Source organism: Paroedura picta, chromosome 1 (assembly GCF_049243985.1).
Source record: "Paroedura picta isolate Pp20150507F chromosome 1, Ppicta_v3.0, whole genome shotgun sequence".
Lineage (NCBI taxonomy): Eukaryota > Metazoa > Chordata > Lepidosauria > Squamata > Gekkonidae > Paroedura > Paroedura picta.
This window is the reverse complement of record NC_135369.1, coordinates 162,497,194-162,513,516: the sequence shown is the minus strand read 5'-3', so window position 1 is coordinate 162,513,516 and position 16,323 is coordinate 162,497,194. Positions and strand designations below refer to the sequence as shown.

Sequence of the window (16,323 nt, the reverse complement as noted above, 5' to 3'; positions counted from 1 at the left end):
ACCACTTGTGGAAAAGAGGTTTATACAGTGAGGCTGGACATTCTAATTGCTCTTTTTAGTACTTCAGAAGGGAAAGTGTTTGGATTCCCCCCCCCCATTCTCCATTTTCTCTTCCCTTCCTCCTCCAATCCTTGTACAAACAGGGTACTTTGAATAACGTTTTGAAATAAAGATGGAAATCAGGTTATTTGCCTAGCTGTCAGTATGTGCAATTAGCTAGAGAGTTCCTCTGTGCTCTTTACATGGCTTACAATCTGCCAGCTGGGAGCTGAGTTTAAACATTTCAACGTTTTGGAAGCAAGCGGGGTTTCATTATAGCAAACAGTGAATAGAAATGAAGCTAGGAGGTTGGAATGTTTATGGTTTCTGCAACATGCAAGTAGCTAATGATATAAACACAGGTTTCTGTTTTAAACCTGATGTGTTTTAATAATAAGCAGCTGGTTACTTTTCTCTCTCTCTTTTTGTCTCTGAGCAGGATAGGATTTAACATTGCTAAAATGGCATGGAAATTAAAGGAGTATCACAGAATCATAGAGTTGGAAGTGGCCATACAGGCCACCTAGTCCAACCCCCTGCTCAACGCAGGATCAGCCCAAAGCATCCTAAAGCATCCAAGTATAATTAACTCTGTGGGGAGTTTGGGTTTTGATAACTTTCTGTAAGGTAAAGGTATCCCCTGTGCAAGCACTGGGTCATGTCTGACCCTTGGGGTGACACCCTCTAGCGTTTTCATGGCAGACTCAATACGGGGTGGTTTGCCAGTGCCTTCCCCAGTCATTACCGTTTACCCCCCAGCAAGCTGGGCACTCATTTTACTGACCTCGGAAGGATGGAAGGCTGATTCAACCTTGAGCCGGCTGCTGGGATCGAACTCCCAACCTCATGGACAGACAGCTTCAGACAGCATTTCTACCGCTTACCACTCTGCGCCACAAGAGGCTCTAACCTTCTGTAGTGACATCCTTTTCTTGCAAACTGCCCCCAAAGTCTACCTCCCCTCCAGGGCTCTGAACCAAACCTTTTTAATTTGGCCACATACAAATCCAAGTGACTGTCAGAGTGTATGGAACATTACTAGATGGGAACAAGCTGACCATTTTTAAAAGTGGAGGAAAAGCTTCCCTCCTCAGACAGGGAATTTGTGGCTCTGGAGAAAAGTATCAGTTTAGTCAGGAATATTCATTTGGATTTTAGGTAGGATTGGGTAAGCTTAAGGGAGAAAGTTTAATTTGCTTAGGTGATCATAAGCACCCTGGCAAAAGCCAGAAACACTGAACTTCCCTTTGCAGTTTCTGAAAACTGGACGCTGTAAGGTGGAAGGGTAAACCTATACTTTTGAGGGAAACAACCTAAGCCTAAACATAATAAAGCCTTGAGCCAAGGTTTTAGTTGTCTGAGGACTTCACCCAGTTCACCTTCCTCCCATAACTACCACTAATGGATTACTACACAATGAGAAGAGCCCAAGGACTTTAGGCAATAAAATTAAATCCTGTCCAAGATGTGATTGTGGTATCACTTCCAGTTACTCAGCTGGTCCATTGAGTGCTAGCAAGGAATGGTGGTGTCTCAGGGGTTTGCCTGCCAAAAGACTTGGTTTTAGGGGATTGGGGTTCTTATGGGGATTGTTTTACATGAACTGCCTGGAGTCCTTGGAGGAAGGCAGCCTCTAAATCTAATAAATAATAACAATAGTAAAAGTAAGCAAATGGAGCTCCTACTGGGAGCAACAGGAAACCGGGGACTTTATTCTCTCTCCCCCAACTTTGTGAGGTTCTTCCTTCAGTTGGGTTCAGGTGGCTCATTGGAGTTCTGCCACCACTCTGGTATTCCCTGGGCCCCACTGTCTCACAGTAGATCCACAAGTCATGCTTACAGTTCCCTGGATCCTTTTCCAGTCAGAGTGGGAGGATCCAAGTGAAAAGCTCTTTTGCTTGTACAAAGCCCATCTGCCTTCACAGTAGCCACTTCTGAAGCACAGGGCAGGTGCCTGGGGAAATGCCTGCAGGAACCATGGCACCCCCAAGCACCAGGTAGAGGAATTCTGCTCAGTATTAACCCCCTCCTCTCACAGGATGTGCCCTGACTTCCTTCTGGGTTTGCCACTTGCTTCCTAGCTGAGACAGCATGGCTATCCAATTTTTCATTATAAAGCAGTGCATCATACTTGGCTGTACCCTTGAGAGGGTATGAAATGATTTACAGAATTCCAATTATTATGAGTGAGCGTACATATCCCAAGATGGGTTCTCTTTTAGGCTGCTAAATTCCTAACTGCTGCAAAGCTTCCGTGGCTGGTGAGAGAATGACAATTTTACATACCACCTGACTTTCATATGCTAACCGTAATGTTAGAATTGTTCATAGGAGGACAAATACATGTGAATTGTTGCCTTTTTCATAATTGTTTATCTTTTTTTAAAAACAGCTGGAGTTCACTATGTACAAACAGTTTATATATGCAAACTGTATACAAACAAGAGACTGCAAATCTTTCAAGACTTGGTATTGCGGTAAACTTTGCATTTAGCTGGGGAGGTTATTGTGGAAGCATAGACTTGACAGAGCCCTGCTGCAGACTTTGTTTTGTTTACTTATCTATGTTAAAGAATTATGCAGTCCATCAATTTGGTTCAACATGTTCCATTAATTAATTTAAAATCTGCAGACTTTGTCGTATAGCACATTTGCTTCAACCGTGAACCTTCCCTGTCTATAAAGCTTTACATAAGTTTTGAGTTTTTCTTTGCCAGTAGTATATAGGGACAAGAAATTATGGACAAGGAACCAAAGTGCCACACCTTGGATTCTATACTCCTTTCTACATCTTGAGCATGCAGTTCACATTTTTGTAAATATCTTTGTAACCAGGAGGGCGTAATGCCAATCTTATGTTGAAACCACAACTGGTAGAACTGATGTATGACAAAATTATTATATTAATAAAATTCCTCATTCATGAATACTGTTTCATATTAAAAGCTAAGGATAACCAATAATTTGTAACACACTGCTTAGAACTTAGCCTAGGTGGCTATTCTGCTAGCTTTTCTAAACAATATATAGGTTCCCTCATAATCTTTCATTAAATATCTCATTTCTATTATTGCTCCTTGCATTTCAAAGTCCTCGCCTTAGCCACGTTTTCTACTGATGTAAGCCACCCCGGGGCCATTTGGAGAGGGGCAGCATATAATAAATATAAATAAATGAATAAGGGAGGAATATAGATTTTTGAATCAACCTGGACAGCTTTTGATGTTTGATTTCATCTCTGTTTTAGAAGTCTTGCTCATTCCCCTAGGGTTGCCGATGTCCAGGTGGTAACTGGAGATCTTTCAGACTTACAACTTGTCTCAGGTCCATAGAGATTAGTTCCCCTGGAGAACCTGGCTGCTTTGAGGGTTGGTCTCTATGGTGTTTGCTGAGGTCCACCTGCTCCTCAGATTGCACCTTCTCCATACTACACACCCAAAATCATTAGGGATTTCCAAACCGAAAGCTAAGAACCCACATTGCCCTCTAACTTGATATTCTTGTTTTCAGGCAGGGCTCATTTAGGTATGTGGGGGTTGGGGAATAGGAATGTTAAAAATGGAAAAGATTTTTCAGACTTTCATATAGGGAAAATTGAACACTTTGGGAAGAACTAGGAGGGGGACTTCTTATGAGATGCCTTTTCTTTTAGAAGGAGTAAAACAAGGATATGATATTCTGAATTTTCTGTCTAAAGGTTCTTTGGGAGGGGGGAATAAAGCAATCCAACAACATTACCAGATGATAATTCCTATGCGTACTATAGACATCTTTAATATATTTTCAATGATTAAGAGTTCATTGCTTTTTTGGGGAGGGTAAGGCAATCCAATAGCATTTCAAATGGTAATTTGTGTACATAACTATAGACATTTAATATGTTTTCTATACTTAAGATTCATTGCTTACAATGTTACAAATATTAGTCTGGTACCAAAGAACTGCTAGTCCTATTATGGCTGTATGGGACAATTTCTGTCCAAGTCAAAGAATCATACAGTTGCAAGGGGTCTTCAGGGTCATCTAGTCCAACCCCCTGCAGAATGCAGGAAATTCAAAACTTCATACACGTGTTCTTTTGTTTACCACAAAATTCATATTCCATTTTTAGTTCTAATTCTGAGTTCTAATTCAACCATCCTAAGATACAAACGCATAGAGTGCAGTAATTCATACCTGTAGTCTTTTGAGTATGAGAGATGCTTATAATTTTCAGAAATGTTACATCTTTACACCATGGCTTGAGTATAGGATCTGTAACCCAGTTATCATGATACAGTCTCACAGAATCATAGAATTGGAAGGGAGCTCTGGGATCATCTAGTCTAACCCCCTGCACATCTCAGATGTTTTACAATTAAATCTAATGGCTCAAAGCTTGAATTTATGGAATGGGATAGGTGTGGGGGAGTACTAAACATTTGTACTTGACCCAGCGACATGATGTGGGCAACTGTAGTGCTCAGTCTGTTTTATATGGAGATGGAGAGTATTTATCAAAGTCTGTCTAGGGCAACGGTTCTCAACCACCGTAACGCCGCGACCCCAACAGTGTGCACAGGCGCAAAACAATCTGGAGGCAGCATGGAGGCAGCCAGTGCCATGGCTCTGCCGCTGCCTGCTACTGCCGCCCGCCACACTGCCACCACAGCGGCCATCAATCTGGCAACCCCGCGGAAGGGGCCAGGCAACCCCAATTGGGGTCGGGACCCCAAGGTTGAGAACCACTGGCCACTGAAAGCTGCTAACATGGTCTCAACCTGACCAGCTCATGCCGTTTGGGGCAGAGTGGTGAGATGGACAACTGAGCATACCTTATAGCCTCTGCCGCAAAATTTAACCCTAATCTCCGTGATACTTAAAGCAGAAGAAATCTGGGGCTTAGGCAGCATCATACTCCCTGTGAAGTAACCGGCACCAAGAACTTTGCACTTCTCCATTTCGTGCACAAGACTTCTTGCCTGGGGAGAGCCTGTGTAAACTGGCCGTAAAAAGTACAGCTGGGAAATTCCTGGTCTGTTGCCATTAGTCCTTTTGCCTGATTAGGCGTCATTGCTCAAAAACTCTAAGGAAAATTTCACACGGCTGCAACGGCTATTTTTAAGAAGCTTTCTGTTCCACCCTGTGGTGGAACGCAGTCAGAGACTTGCGCCGTTCTCCTGGCAAATGCTTGTGCCAGAACTACAGCACCGTTGAATACAGATACTTACTTACCTGTAATGTATTATAATCTTATAAAATGTTTTAGCTTATTTTCCCCTGTACTTTCCTGATTGCGTCACGGCAGGCGGCGGCTTGTTTTGTTTTGTTTTGAAGGGAATACTAGATTAGTTGGATCACTTCTGTTCCCTCAAGTGTATTTGCCTAAGATAACATGCCTGTAGCCTGTGCTATGGAGTGGGAGTGAAAGGCCCTCAGAGTAATTTTTCTAAATGTGGGGGTGACTATTGGCCCAGATTTCACTTTGGTTTTTTTCCACTGGCCTTCCATTATTCTTATCTGGTCTGAGATTCTTGGATCTACTTTCAAAATACTTCTATAACTTCTGCCCATATCGATGTGTATGTGTGTGGGGGGGGGTGCAGGAGAGGGGGTGGCCAGAATATATGGTTGAGTTCCACAAAAGGTTGGAAACTTTAGTGAATTGCTCTCAGGAAAATGATGTTGGAAGAGAGCACCATATTTCATTTCTAATTTGCAGTAAAATTATATAAATTTTGAGGTAATGAGAAGAAAGTTAAAGTAAGCCTTAAAGTACCCCTTAGATGCTAGTAATATCTATGCAGCTCTGCTTATTGTGAATCCTTTTACCCCAAGGACATAATGAGGAAAAAAGGATTACGAATTATATAATTGTGCACAAATTAAGGGAGCATTACTTGCATATCAGTCTGACCTAACTTTAAAAAACCCTCCCCATATTTGATACTACTGTTGTTGTTGTTGTTGCTGTTATATTCGACAATAATAATAAAATTTCTATACCGCTCTCCCATATGGCTCAGGGCAGTTTACACAGAGTTAAAATTAACAATAAATTAATACCAATAGAACCAATCACAGTCTAAAACATAGTAAAAACATAAGTAATCAGCAGCATTTCAGTCGTAGTCATAGATTATTCACTGCCTGTAAATCTCCCAACCGGGTGTCTCTCTATAGAGGTGTTTATGGGGGAGAGCCACAGATGTTAATGAGTCCTTGAGTCTTTGGCCCCAACTAAAGGCTTGGTGGAAGAGCTCCATCTTGGAGGCGCTGTGGAACTGCGCCAGCTGGAGCCAAAAAGAAAGAGGGAGTGGGTTAAGGTCCAGAGGCTTTCTTACTTCTAGGAACCCTTCTACATGGCTGGATTTAAAACTGACATGACTTCTCTTGTTGCAGCCCTAGGCATTAATCAGCAGCAGAATGGGGAAGCAGAACAGTAAGCTGAGGCCTGAAGTACTCCAGGATCTTCGAGAAAATACCGAATTCACAGACCACGAGCTCCAAGAATGGTACAAAGGCTTCCTAAAAGATTGCCCGACTGGCCATTTGACTGTTGATGAGTTCAAAAAGATATATGCTAACTTCTTCCCCTATGGCGATGCCTCAAAATTTGCCGAGCACGTGTTCCGCACTTTCGATACCAATGGAGACGGGACGATTGACTTCCGGGAATTTATCATTGCGCTGAGTGTCACTTCACGGGGAAAGCTCGAACAGAAGCTGAAATGGGCCTTTAGCATGTATGACCTCGACGGCAACGGCTACATCAGTCGTGCGGAAATGCTTGAGATAGTGCAGGTAAGTGAACTGCACAGCTGGAAGTGTGAAGATGATTCTACCCTGGCCCAATTCCTTTTAATTCCTTCATCAGGCAGGGTCATCTTGTTTAGATTCCCACTTTTGTTGGCTCGGTGAAGCTGCCTGTGGCTGATTTGGGAGAAGGCTGAACATTTGGAAGCTGGTGGGCAGCAAGACCTTGTGTTTGCAGAAAAGACTTTCTTGAGCAAGCACAAACATTTCTTTGCTCAATAGCCTGCCACTGCCAACCCATAGTAGACAGTGCTGAGGTAAATGGGCCGCTGCCATGATTCTGTATGAAGCAATTCTGTGTGCTAATATATGGATATGTATATATGTACTAAACAAACAGAAATACAACAGAGAGCCAGCTTGGTGTAGTGGTTAGGAGTGCGGACTTCTAATCTGGCCTGCCAGGTTCGATTCTGCACTCCCCCACATGCAGCCAGCTGGGTGACCATGGGCTTGCCACAGCACTGATAAGGCTGTGCTGACCAAGCAGCAGTGATATCAGGGCTCTCTCAGCCTCACCCACCTCACAGGGTGTCTGTTGTGGGAGAGGAAAGGGAAGGGGATTGTAAGCCACTTTGAGACTCCTTTGGGTAGAGAAAAGCGGCATATAAGAACCAACTCTTTTCCTCCTTCTCCTCCTCCTCCTTTTTCTTCATACCCTTCAGCAGACTTCACGGTCTATTGCAGTTTGTATCATTAAGCATTAGGAGTATATGTTTGGATCTATGTGAGTTTAAACTATACCTGAAAAAACACCTTATCAATATTTTGAGGGTGTATTTTAGCATCCCAAGTGTATCAGTTTTTACCCCTCGGTGCTTTTTTCTTGGCAAAACCGGGGGAAATCTCAAGAAAATCTGATATCTTAGGGAATTACCAGGTTTGTCTGAAAACATGGGCTTATACTTCTTGTTGGGCTTCTGCTGCAGTGTCTTTAAAGTTTAAAGGGACTGCAGCAGATAGCCTGAGGATCCGCTGTGCCGGGGGGGGGGGGGAGCAGACTGTTTCCCAGGCTTGGCTTGACGCTGGCTTCTCGTGTAGCCTGCTACTGGAGAAGCTATCTGTGTGCCTCAGGGAGTAATCTCTCCACAGCACAGCAGCTTCTGGGGCTGGCTTTTCCTGCAGCCCAGTTTAAACTGGGCTAGAGGAGAATCCATCCCAGCCAAGATCAGCTGTGCATAGAGCAGATTGCTCTGCACACCACCACAGGCCCTGGGGCTGGTTTGCCCTGCATCTCAGTTTAAACCAGACTGCAAAAGTCAAGCCAGGAGTATTTTTCCACCAGTATTTTTCTTCTTGGGTCTATTGGACCCGGAAGAAATCAGGATTTCTGGAAAATTCTGGATCCAAATACTGTACTGGTATTGAGAGCTGGGAATTTTGGGGCCATTTCCATATGGAGGGGTAAAATGTGAGTGGCTTCCTGCTTACAAATGAAGGATTTGTTTGCAGCCCTACTCACGGGGAGACCCCTCTCGCGTTTTCCTTCTGTCCCATCATGGCTTTTTGCCTCCTGACAAGACTGCAAGGGAAAGTAACATGAACTTCCCCCTCCGCTCCTTGACTTGTCAATCACAGCAAGCAACCAATCATAGCACAGCAGTTCTCTCATGGATTGAAACTTTCTCTCCGCCCCTGCCCAAAATTTAAAAGGCACTCCTGCATTGCTATGTGGTAATGCCACAACACAGATGCATTTTTAATAGAAATCAACACTGCCTCATTGCAATGGAGAAACGCCAGAACAATACAGCATTCCCCCCACCTTTCCTGGAATTCATGTTCTTTTGTAGTTTATTTCTGTCTGGTTTGATTTCTGAGCCCCTGAACATGATAACTGGAGTCCAAAAAGACATTTTACACCAGTGTAGGTTTGTAGTCGTACTGCAACACAGACTGCCCTTTTTAAAAAAAAATTACTCAAAGCAGCTAATGGAGAGGGGAGAGCAGGTGCGCGGGCAGGAGAACATTGCAGAGACTATCGCACCTTTCCTCCACCATACAGGTTTGCCCTTGGTTGCTCACTGGTTGCTCACCAATGGAACACATGATTTAGGGCGGTAAATCCAGTTTTCTGTATTCCCAAAATCACAAGTTAAAAAAGGCCAAATCACAACGCACCTTCTGGACAGCCTCGAGATGTTGGTGGGGTCATGTGGAGGGGGCTCTATATGCTGCCAACATGCCAAGGCTGTCCAGGAACATTTTCCTCGTGCGGAAATGGCCGGGAAATCCTCCTAAAGTATTTCAGACCCAAACAAAAAATACTGACAAGAAATTGCACACGCCATTAGGCATAGCAATACAAACAAGTGCAAGCGGTATGTTAGGAACATATGATATGCAAATTACATATAGAAATTGTAAGGCTTGGCTTGGTTTTTGTTGTCTTGTTAAAACTTGTAACAATCCCCAGAAGTGCGAGATAAGCTTGCAAATATTTTACTTTCCATAACTTGTTCTGTAAGCATCTACTATGTCAGTCTTGTTAGCACTAGATTTATAATTTCCATAATGTCGTACAACAGATTTCGTCCTATCCTGCTTTCTCTACAGGCCATCTACAAAATGGTGTCTTCTGTAATGAAAATGCCAGAGGATGAATCTACTCCAGAGAAACGAACAGACAAAATCTTCAGACAAATGGACACAAACAATGATGGTATGATTTCTTGGACAAGACATAACAAATGTTTCTGACCTCTTTTCTCTGCATCTCTTGATGTGTGAGTCTTCACAGCTCCTTAAATCTAGGATCTAGAAAAAAGCACATGGCCACAATCTGTGACAAATACAGAATCCTGAGAAATCTGACTTTGCCCACTATATTTAAAACAAAAACCTTAAAATTCTAATGTCCACAGATGCAGAAGTACCCGATCCCCTGAGGACAGCCACTGAGAAATACATTTTTTCTTTTCCATTTCTTTCCCGCTTGCATGGTACATCTCTCCCCCCAACGATATTCCATTCACACTTTGTTTCCTGTGTTACACCCTCTGCGAAGCAATATAGAATGTTATATATAAGTATAAATTGCAGGAAGGCCAACTGGTTCTCCGATGATAAAGAAATATGTGCAAATTGTAATCAAAGTCAGTGACAGTCATAATAAATGGGAAATAAAATGGGTTTAATGGAAACATCTCCACAAATGATTTCTGTCAAGATGCCTTATTTTTATTGCATTTGAGGCTAATGGCAGCCAGAGTATCAAGGTTGTCCTTCCCTCTGGCAAAAAAAAAAAAGGGGGGGGGGATGCTGTGGAATTTTTTTTTCATAATTGAAACAAGTAGAAGTGGGTTAAGAATTGCCTCCAAATGCACTGCACTTAATTGCCTACTTGAATCATTGATCCACATTTGCCTTTGAGACAACATTTGACAAAGGCAATGTTCTGTAAACTCTAGTAATGGTTTTCCTGAAATCTGAAGCATGTACATGATTGCACATTGTCGGCCACAAAATAGAAGGCGAATGCTGCCCGGTGTACCTGTTGCCACAGCAGCTGTGAAAGAACTGAAGTAGAGGCGGTAACTGTAACCCTGCATGGTAAATTGGCACATAAGTTCAGTGCACTAACTGGCTGCACTTGGTTCCCACATTGTCTTCACTGGGACATGGCTGCAGAGCCTAACTGTATGTTGTCTCTGTGTGTGTGTGTGTGTGTATGCGTGTGTGTGGCCAGCAAGAGGTCATACGTAGTTCCCCTGGTTTTCTAGCACCAGATAGGAACCAAGATGTAATGGCTCCAGCCACCTAGCTATATAATCTTGAAAACATCATTCCAGATAGTGAAATTGTGCACCCACGTGATTCGAGTCCAACCATCCCCATGCCCATTTAGCTAATTTTTATGTTGTCTAAACCAGTGGTCCGCAACCTTTTTCAGCCTGCAGACCGGTGGGGGTGAGGGCAATCTGGGAACCATGCATGGGCGGCAGCCCAGTGCGCAAAAGCGCATGTGCGGCATGTCCGCCCATGTGCAGTAATTTCGCGAATGCGCAAATGCATGGCAGGTCCATGAATGTGCGTTTGCCCCATGCGTGGCTGCAAATGTGCATGCACGAAACTGCTGCACATGTGTACATGCGCGAAACTGCCGCGCTTTTGCGGCCGCACATGGGGCAAATGCGCATGCACGGAAAAAATCTTGGAAACCGTAAACAAGAAGAGCTTCCGCTCTTGCCAAATGCTCAGCCTTGCCTACAGCAGTACTAGAGGGCCAATATTTTTAAAATCCCCCTCCCACAGAGGCTGTGCCCCTGCCCCAGAATTCAGGTCGGAACAAGGGAGAACTTTTTACTCCACTGCCCCGTATATTGTAGAGTGCATGATAAAACAATACCAATTATATTAGTGGAGCACTCAGGTCTGACAGCAAAAGGAAAGGTAAAGAAACTTATAAATTCTAAATTATGTGCTGACACCATTAAGATACGCAAAAATTTCACAGGAAAATAATTTTTGGGACATTTTTTACATTGATCATAAGTTTGCAAATTTCATATAAATTACTGTGGAGTTATAGTTTTATGATTCTGAGTTTTCAATGCATTTAATATTTAACTTCGTATTTTGATATTCTAGAATTTATTGCCCTGGTCTAAATGACTGTAAATAAAGTGGTGGTGGGTGGTGTTGACTCTCTCTCTCTTCCTGTGATTGGGAACTATTGGGAATTCCCAGTCCTAACCACTGGGATGGAGCCCACACATGCTCAGCGTTTAGGTGCTATGCCTCCTTTGAGTGAACATGGACACTCTGTTCCATGCAGAATGTGGGACCAGAGTGTTTGTTCCTCCTCAACATTTGCAGCCTGTGCACAGGGCTTTCATCATGGCTGCTGCACAAGCCATGGCTTTCTAGTATTGACCTTCGTGTGGCTGTTAGAAGAATGAACAGCCGCCTATATTCCAGCTGTCCTTTTCCCAGCCCTGCCACATTGTTTGAACAAGCACAGTGATGAATAAAGGCCTTGCAGAGGTCATCTGTGCTTTGTTTGCTTCTCTCAGTATTTTAATCCCTCTTTTCTCTCCAAGAGGATCCAGAGCAACTTACTGAATTCAATTTACTAATATACCATTTAAATAAACAGACAGGAAACGACATCTAAAAATACAGTGCACTACTTATTAGGTTAGCCCTGAATCCACTGTAGTGACCCATTTAAGGTGTCGGGTGAAGAGCTAATGGCCACGAACCCTTTAGCACACGCCTCTGGCCACACCTGTGCTAGAGATTTGCAAACCGAAAAGAGCAGAAGGGCCCAATATGTACACATTGGATAATGCACTTTGAGTGTGCTTTTGCGGCTGGATTTTCCTGTGCAGAACAGGAAAATCTACTCCTAAAGTGCATTGAAAATACAATATCTAGTGTGTGCAGAATGGGCCAAGATCAGCACAGCCATCAGCTCTAAAGGTGTTCTCTGACTTCCTCCCCAGCTTGGACAAAACTTCTTTTGCAGACTTCCACGGGCCTCTATATATGCAGCAGTGGTGAGAGACTGCAGTGGTGGAAGCACTGACAGTTCCCCACAAGGAGAAAAATTAGCACATCAGGGAAAGGGGCATGAGCTCTCTTCTTAACCAAAAACATACTTGCTGGAAACTTGTTACTTTTGGGGAACCTTTAAAAATAGGATCCCATATCTGCAACTCGAAGAGTCTAGTCTATCATTCAAGACCAGTGTATGAGGTATGTGAAAAAGAAAGCAGCAGTCTTCTTATTTTTAAAAGAGGTGTAGGAGAGATCCTTGACCTCGCCTATCCAATATTAAATAGGCTGATATGATGATAGTGCTTGATGGGTGGCGCTTCATATTGTAGGGAACATTGATCTTTTCCCTTTATCACCATGCTGTGAGTTTGCCGGCACCAATTATTAGCTACTGCCAGTAATAGCGGGGGAACTCCCTCCATAATGCCAAAGCATGCTGTTTACTTGATATTACTGAGAGGTAATATAAGGGCATACCATTTGCGTGGGGAAATCCATTGTTTTACTTCTGCCGTGATTTGAAAGCATGATTCAGATAGCTGAATTAAGAATTATTTAACGATGACTTAATTGCAAATATTTCGGCTGTTCCTATGTCGTTGCCAGAGTGGATAAAAGTAGTATTGGCTTCAAGAAAATCTCTGTGTGACATTAATCCCTCCGAATTTATTCCAGTTTTCATCTCTGCAAGTGGTCTATTCAAGGAAATAATGGATCCCTACATGATTTCCAAATTGGCCCATATTGTTGCATTTGCTTTGATTGGTTTGGATTTGTAACAGGATGTGATCAATCTTATTTGGTCCTTATTCTCTTTATTGTGATTATGTGTCCTAGATTGTATCAACATTTCCTTGGTCTGCTAGATTTTCCTGAATAAGGATCTTGTGATAGGGATGGTCCAGAGACCATTATCTGAAACTGGTGTGTGTTAGAACTGGTAGCACTACCTAAGTTTGCCAAATCTCATCTAAATGCAACCTTGGCTAGAGGGTTTATTGTGGTAACTTCCTGGCTTATTAATTCAGGAGTGTGTGTATTCTACCTTAAAATATTTAGCAGCTGAAGATATATTTCATCTTTTGACTTACCTACAGACTCACATTGGGACTGCACTTGTACAGGCTGGCTACAGCCACTTTATTCCTAGCTCCAAAGTGGGGCCACCCCAGACTTTTCACAGCTGGTGCACTGGGGGGGGGGGCAGGGTCCTGCCCAACGTGTCACATGCTCTGAAGGTGAGCACGCCCTTCCCTCATTTCCCTTTTCACTCCTGCAAGGATAGGAAGCTTTCTAGCAGCTGATCTAGCTGTGTCTTCAGTGAAGTCCCACTTGGCAGTTATTATTGTGTCTGCCACCCATTCCTTCTACAGGGCATCTGGAGAACCATGTCCCCGCAATGTTAAAGCACATTCTACCTGCACACAAGGGTCATTGGCCACCTTTCATCGACAGGTTCCCCTTCTGGACCACTGCAAGGCAGTGACCTGGTAGACAGAGGGGCACATTGCAGGCCAGAAAAGAAGTGAATGCAGGCAAGACTATTCTGCAGGTTCCATGAGAGACTCACCCCACCTCCTCTTGTGAGTAGCTCACTAATGTGAGGCTGCACATTAAGATGAAGAAGAAGAAGAGTTGGTTCTTATATGCCGCTTTTCCCTACCCGAAGGAGGCTGAGAGTGGCTTACAGTCGCCTTCCCATTCCTCTCCCCACAACAGACACCCTGTGGGGTGGGTGAGGCTGAGAGAGCCCTGATATTACTGCCCGGTCAGAACAGTTTTATCAGTGCCGTGGCGAGCCCAAGGCCACCCAGCTGGTTGCATGTGGGGGAGTGCAGGATCGAACCCGGCATGCCAGATTAGAAGTCCGCACTCCTAACCACTACACCAAACTGGCTCTCCAGATGGGAGATGAGAAGAGTTGCACTTACCTGTAACTGTTGTTCTTCAACGTCTTCGGTGCAGACACACAGCCTCTTCCCCTTGCCCTGCCGCGAGTTCTCGCAAGGGCCTGCTGTGCCATTATAGGGGTTCACATCGACTTAGCAGAACTGAGGGAAAGGGGTGCCCTCCTTCAGAGCACGTGGCACCCTGGGTGGGTATTCTGCACCTGTGAAGGCTCTGAAAGGGGTGGGGCTTTGGATCTAGAAAGAAAATGTGGCTAGCTTGCGCATGCACAGTGTCAATGTGTATCTGAACAAAAGACATTGACGAACCACAGCTACAGGTAAGTACAACTCTGATTTTTAATCCTTCAGTCACCAAGTTTGTTACTTATACGTAACATTTGCCTGCCTTTTTGGGACACAAGACTCGTTTCATTGCTTTTCTCTTCTTCTTCTTCTTCTTCCAAGGTAAACTATCACTTGAAGAGTTTATTAAAGGTGCCAAAAGCGATCCCTCGATTGTACGGTTGTTACAGTGTGATCCAAGCAGTGCAAGTCAGTTCTAATTTAAACTCCTGGACAGTTTGCAAAGAAAATTACTGGCTTGTTGTTCAAGCTTCGCTCGTGAAATGGAGGCCTTCTCAACCATTCTTCGGTGGCTCGTGGATTGAGATGCCACGGCCAGATTGTCTGTGTATCCAAGTGAAAGAGAACCTCTCAGCAACTTTGATGCAACTCCTGCTTCTACAGTTTCAGGTTTATTTTTCGTATCCCATATAACGTTATGATTCACTCTCCACATGTAACATAAGGGTATGTTTACATACAGGTTAAAGGAGGGGGGATTGCACATCACTTGGCTAATATGAATGGGTCACTTTATCATAGCTCTCAAGAACAGATGCTCTATATTTCTTTTGTCCAACACAGCAAATGGCAGGCAATTAATTTGCTTCCCAGAAAATGGCTATGAAATGTGGAATAAATTGCGTAGATTTTTTTTTTTTTTTAAGCATGATACCAATTTCCTTTCTGGAATATTGCTTGCACTTACATAATGGTCTTTACATTCTTTTTAAGTATATATGTATATATATAAACTATATATATATGGTGAAGTAAAATTTTAATATTTAGGTCATATTTAATATATCAAGTAGAATCCATGCTTCATCTAGTTTGTCTGTGTTTATTCAAACCTTTTTTTTTAATGGTGGTATTTATGCAATAGCAGAGCTGCTGTTAAGGCATTGCATGATTAGTTGTTTGTGGATAGAACGCTGTATAATTACTGATTGCAACACTTGGTTCATTTTTATCGTTGATTGAGCATTTACAATATTAATGAAATTTAACAAGGACTAGTTCTGCTTCTGTGTGTCTCCTTGCAGGTGCCACTTGCAGTGGCTGCAGCATTAAAGTGGCTTTTGGGGGGGAGTGAGATGGAGTGATTCTATACACACGTGCGTATACATGCGCTAGGGTCCTTCTACCTTTTTGCTGTCAATCTGTTAATAGTCTTGTGCATTCCAGTGTTATTTAATATCTGCCTAATGCCAAGAAATGTTAATTGAAATAAAGACTAATTTTCTTGTCTGTCATCATTGCCTAAATCTTTATGTTTGCATGATCACTCTCCATATGACCATCACTAGCCCCCATCACTTACAAGCTTGTATGACCATCACTTGACCCCATCACTTGCCCCCATCACTTACAAGCTTGTATGACCATCACTTGCCCCCCATCACTTGCAAGCTTGTATGACCATCACTTGCCCCCCATCACTTGCAAGCTTGTATGACCATCACTTGCCCCCCATCACTTGCAAGCTTGTATGACCATCACTTGCCCCCCATCACTTACAAGCTTGTATGACCATCACTTGCCCCCATCACTTGCAAGCTTGTATGACCATCACTTGCCCCTTTCTCTTTAAGAGGCAAATACTGTTTTAGGAGGCAAATACACAAAACATAACAAAGTATTGCCTCTAAAGAACAATCGTTTTTTAGGAATGTCGTTTAAAGCAGCTGTGCAAATTGACAAAACATCAGCTGCAGAGGCGGGGCTGGCCATCATGACCGGTAGCTACTACCCA

The 16,323-nt window shown here is 43.3% G+C and overlaps 1 protein-coding gene across 3 annotated transcripts in view; it reads left to right on the top strand.

The window, feature by feature from the left end:
* HPCAL1 (hippocalcin like 1) overlaps positions 1-15,823 on the top strand; it is a 121,166-nt gene extending 105,343 nt beyond the window's left edge. For all 3 annotated transcript variants that reach the window (XM_077310608.1, XM_077310619.1, XM_077310628.1), the window contains exons 2-4: positions 6,421-6,822; positions 9,391-9,496; positions 14,691-15,823. In XM_077310608.1, the coding sequence (XP_077166723.1) occupies positions 6,445-6,822; positions 9,391-9,496; positions 14,691-14,788 (582 nt within the window). In that variant the 5' untranslated portion in view covers positions 6,421-6,444 and the 3' untranslated portion in view covers positions 14,789-15,823. The remainder of the gene's footprint in view (positions 1-6,420; positions 6,823-9,390; positions 9,497-14,690) is intronic.
* Positions 15,824-16,323: the final 500 nt, after the last annotated feature.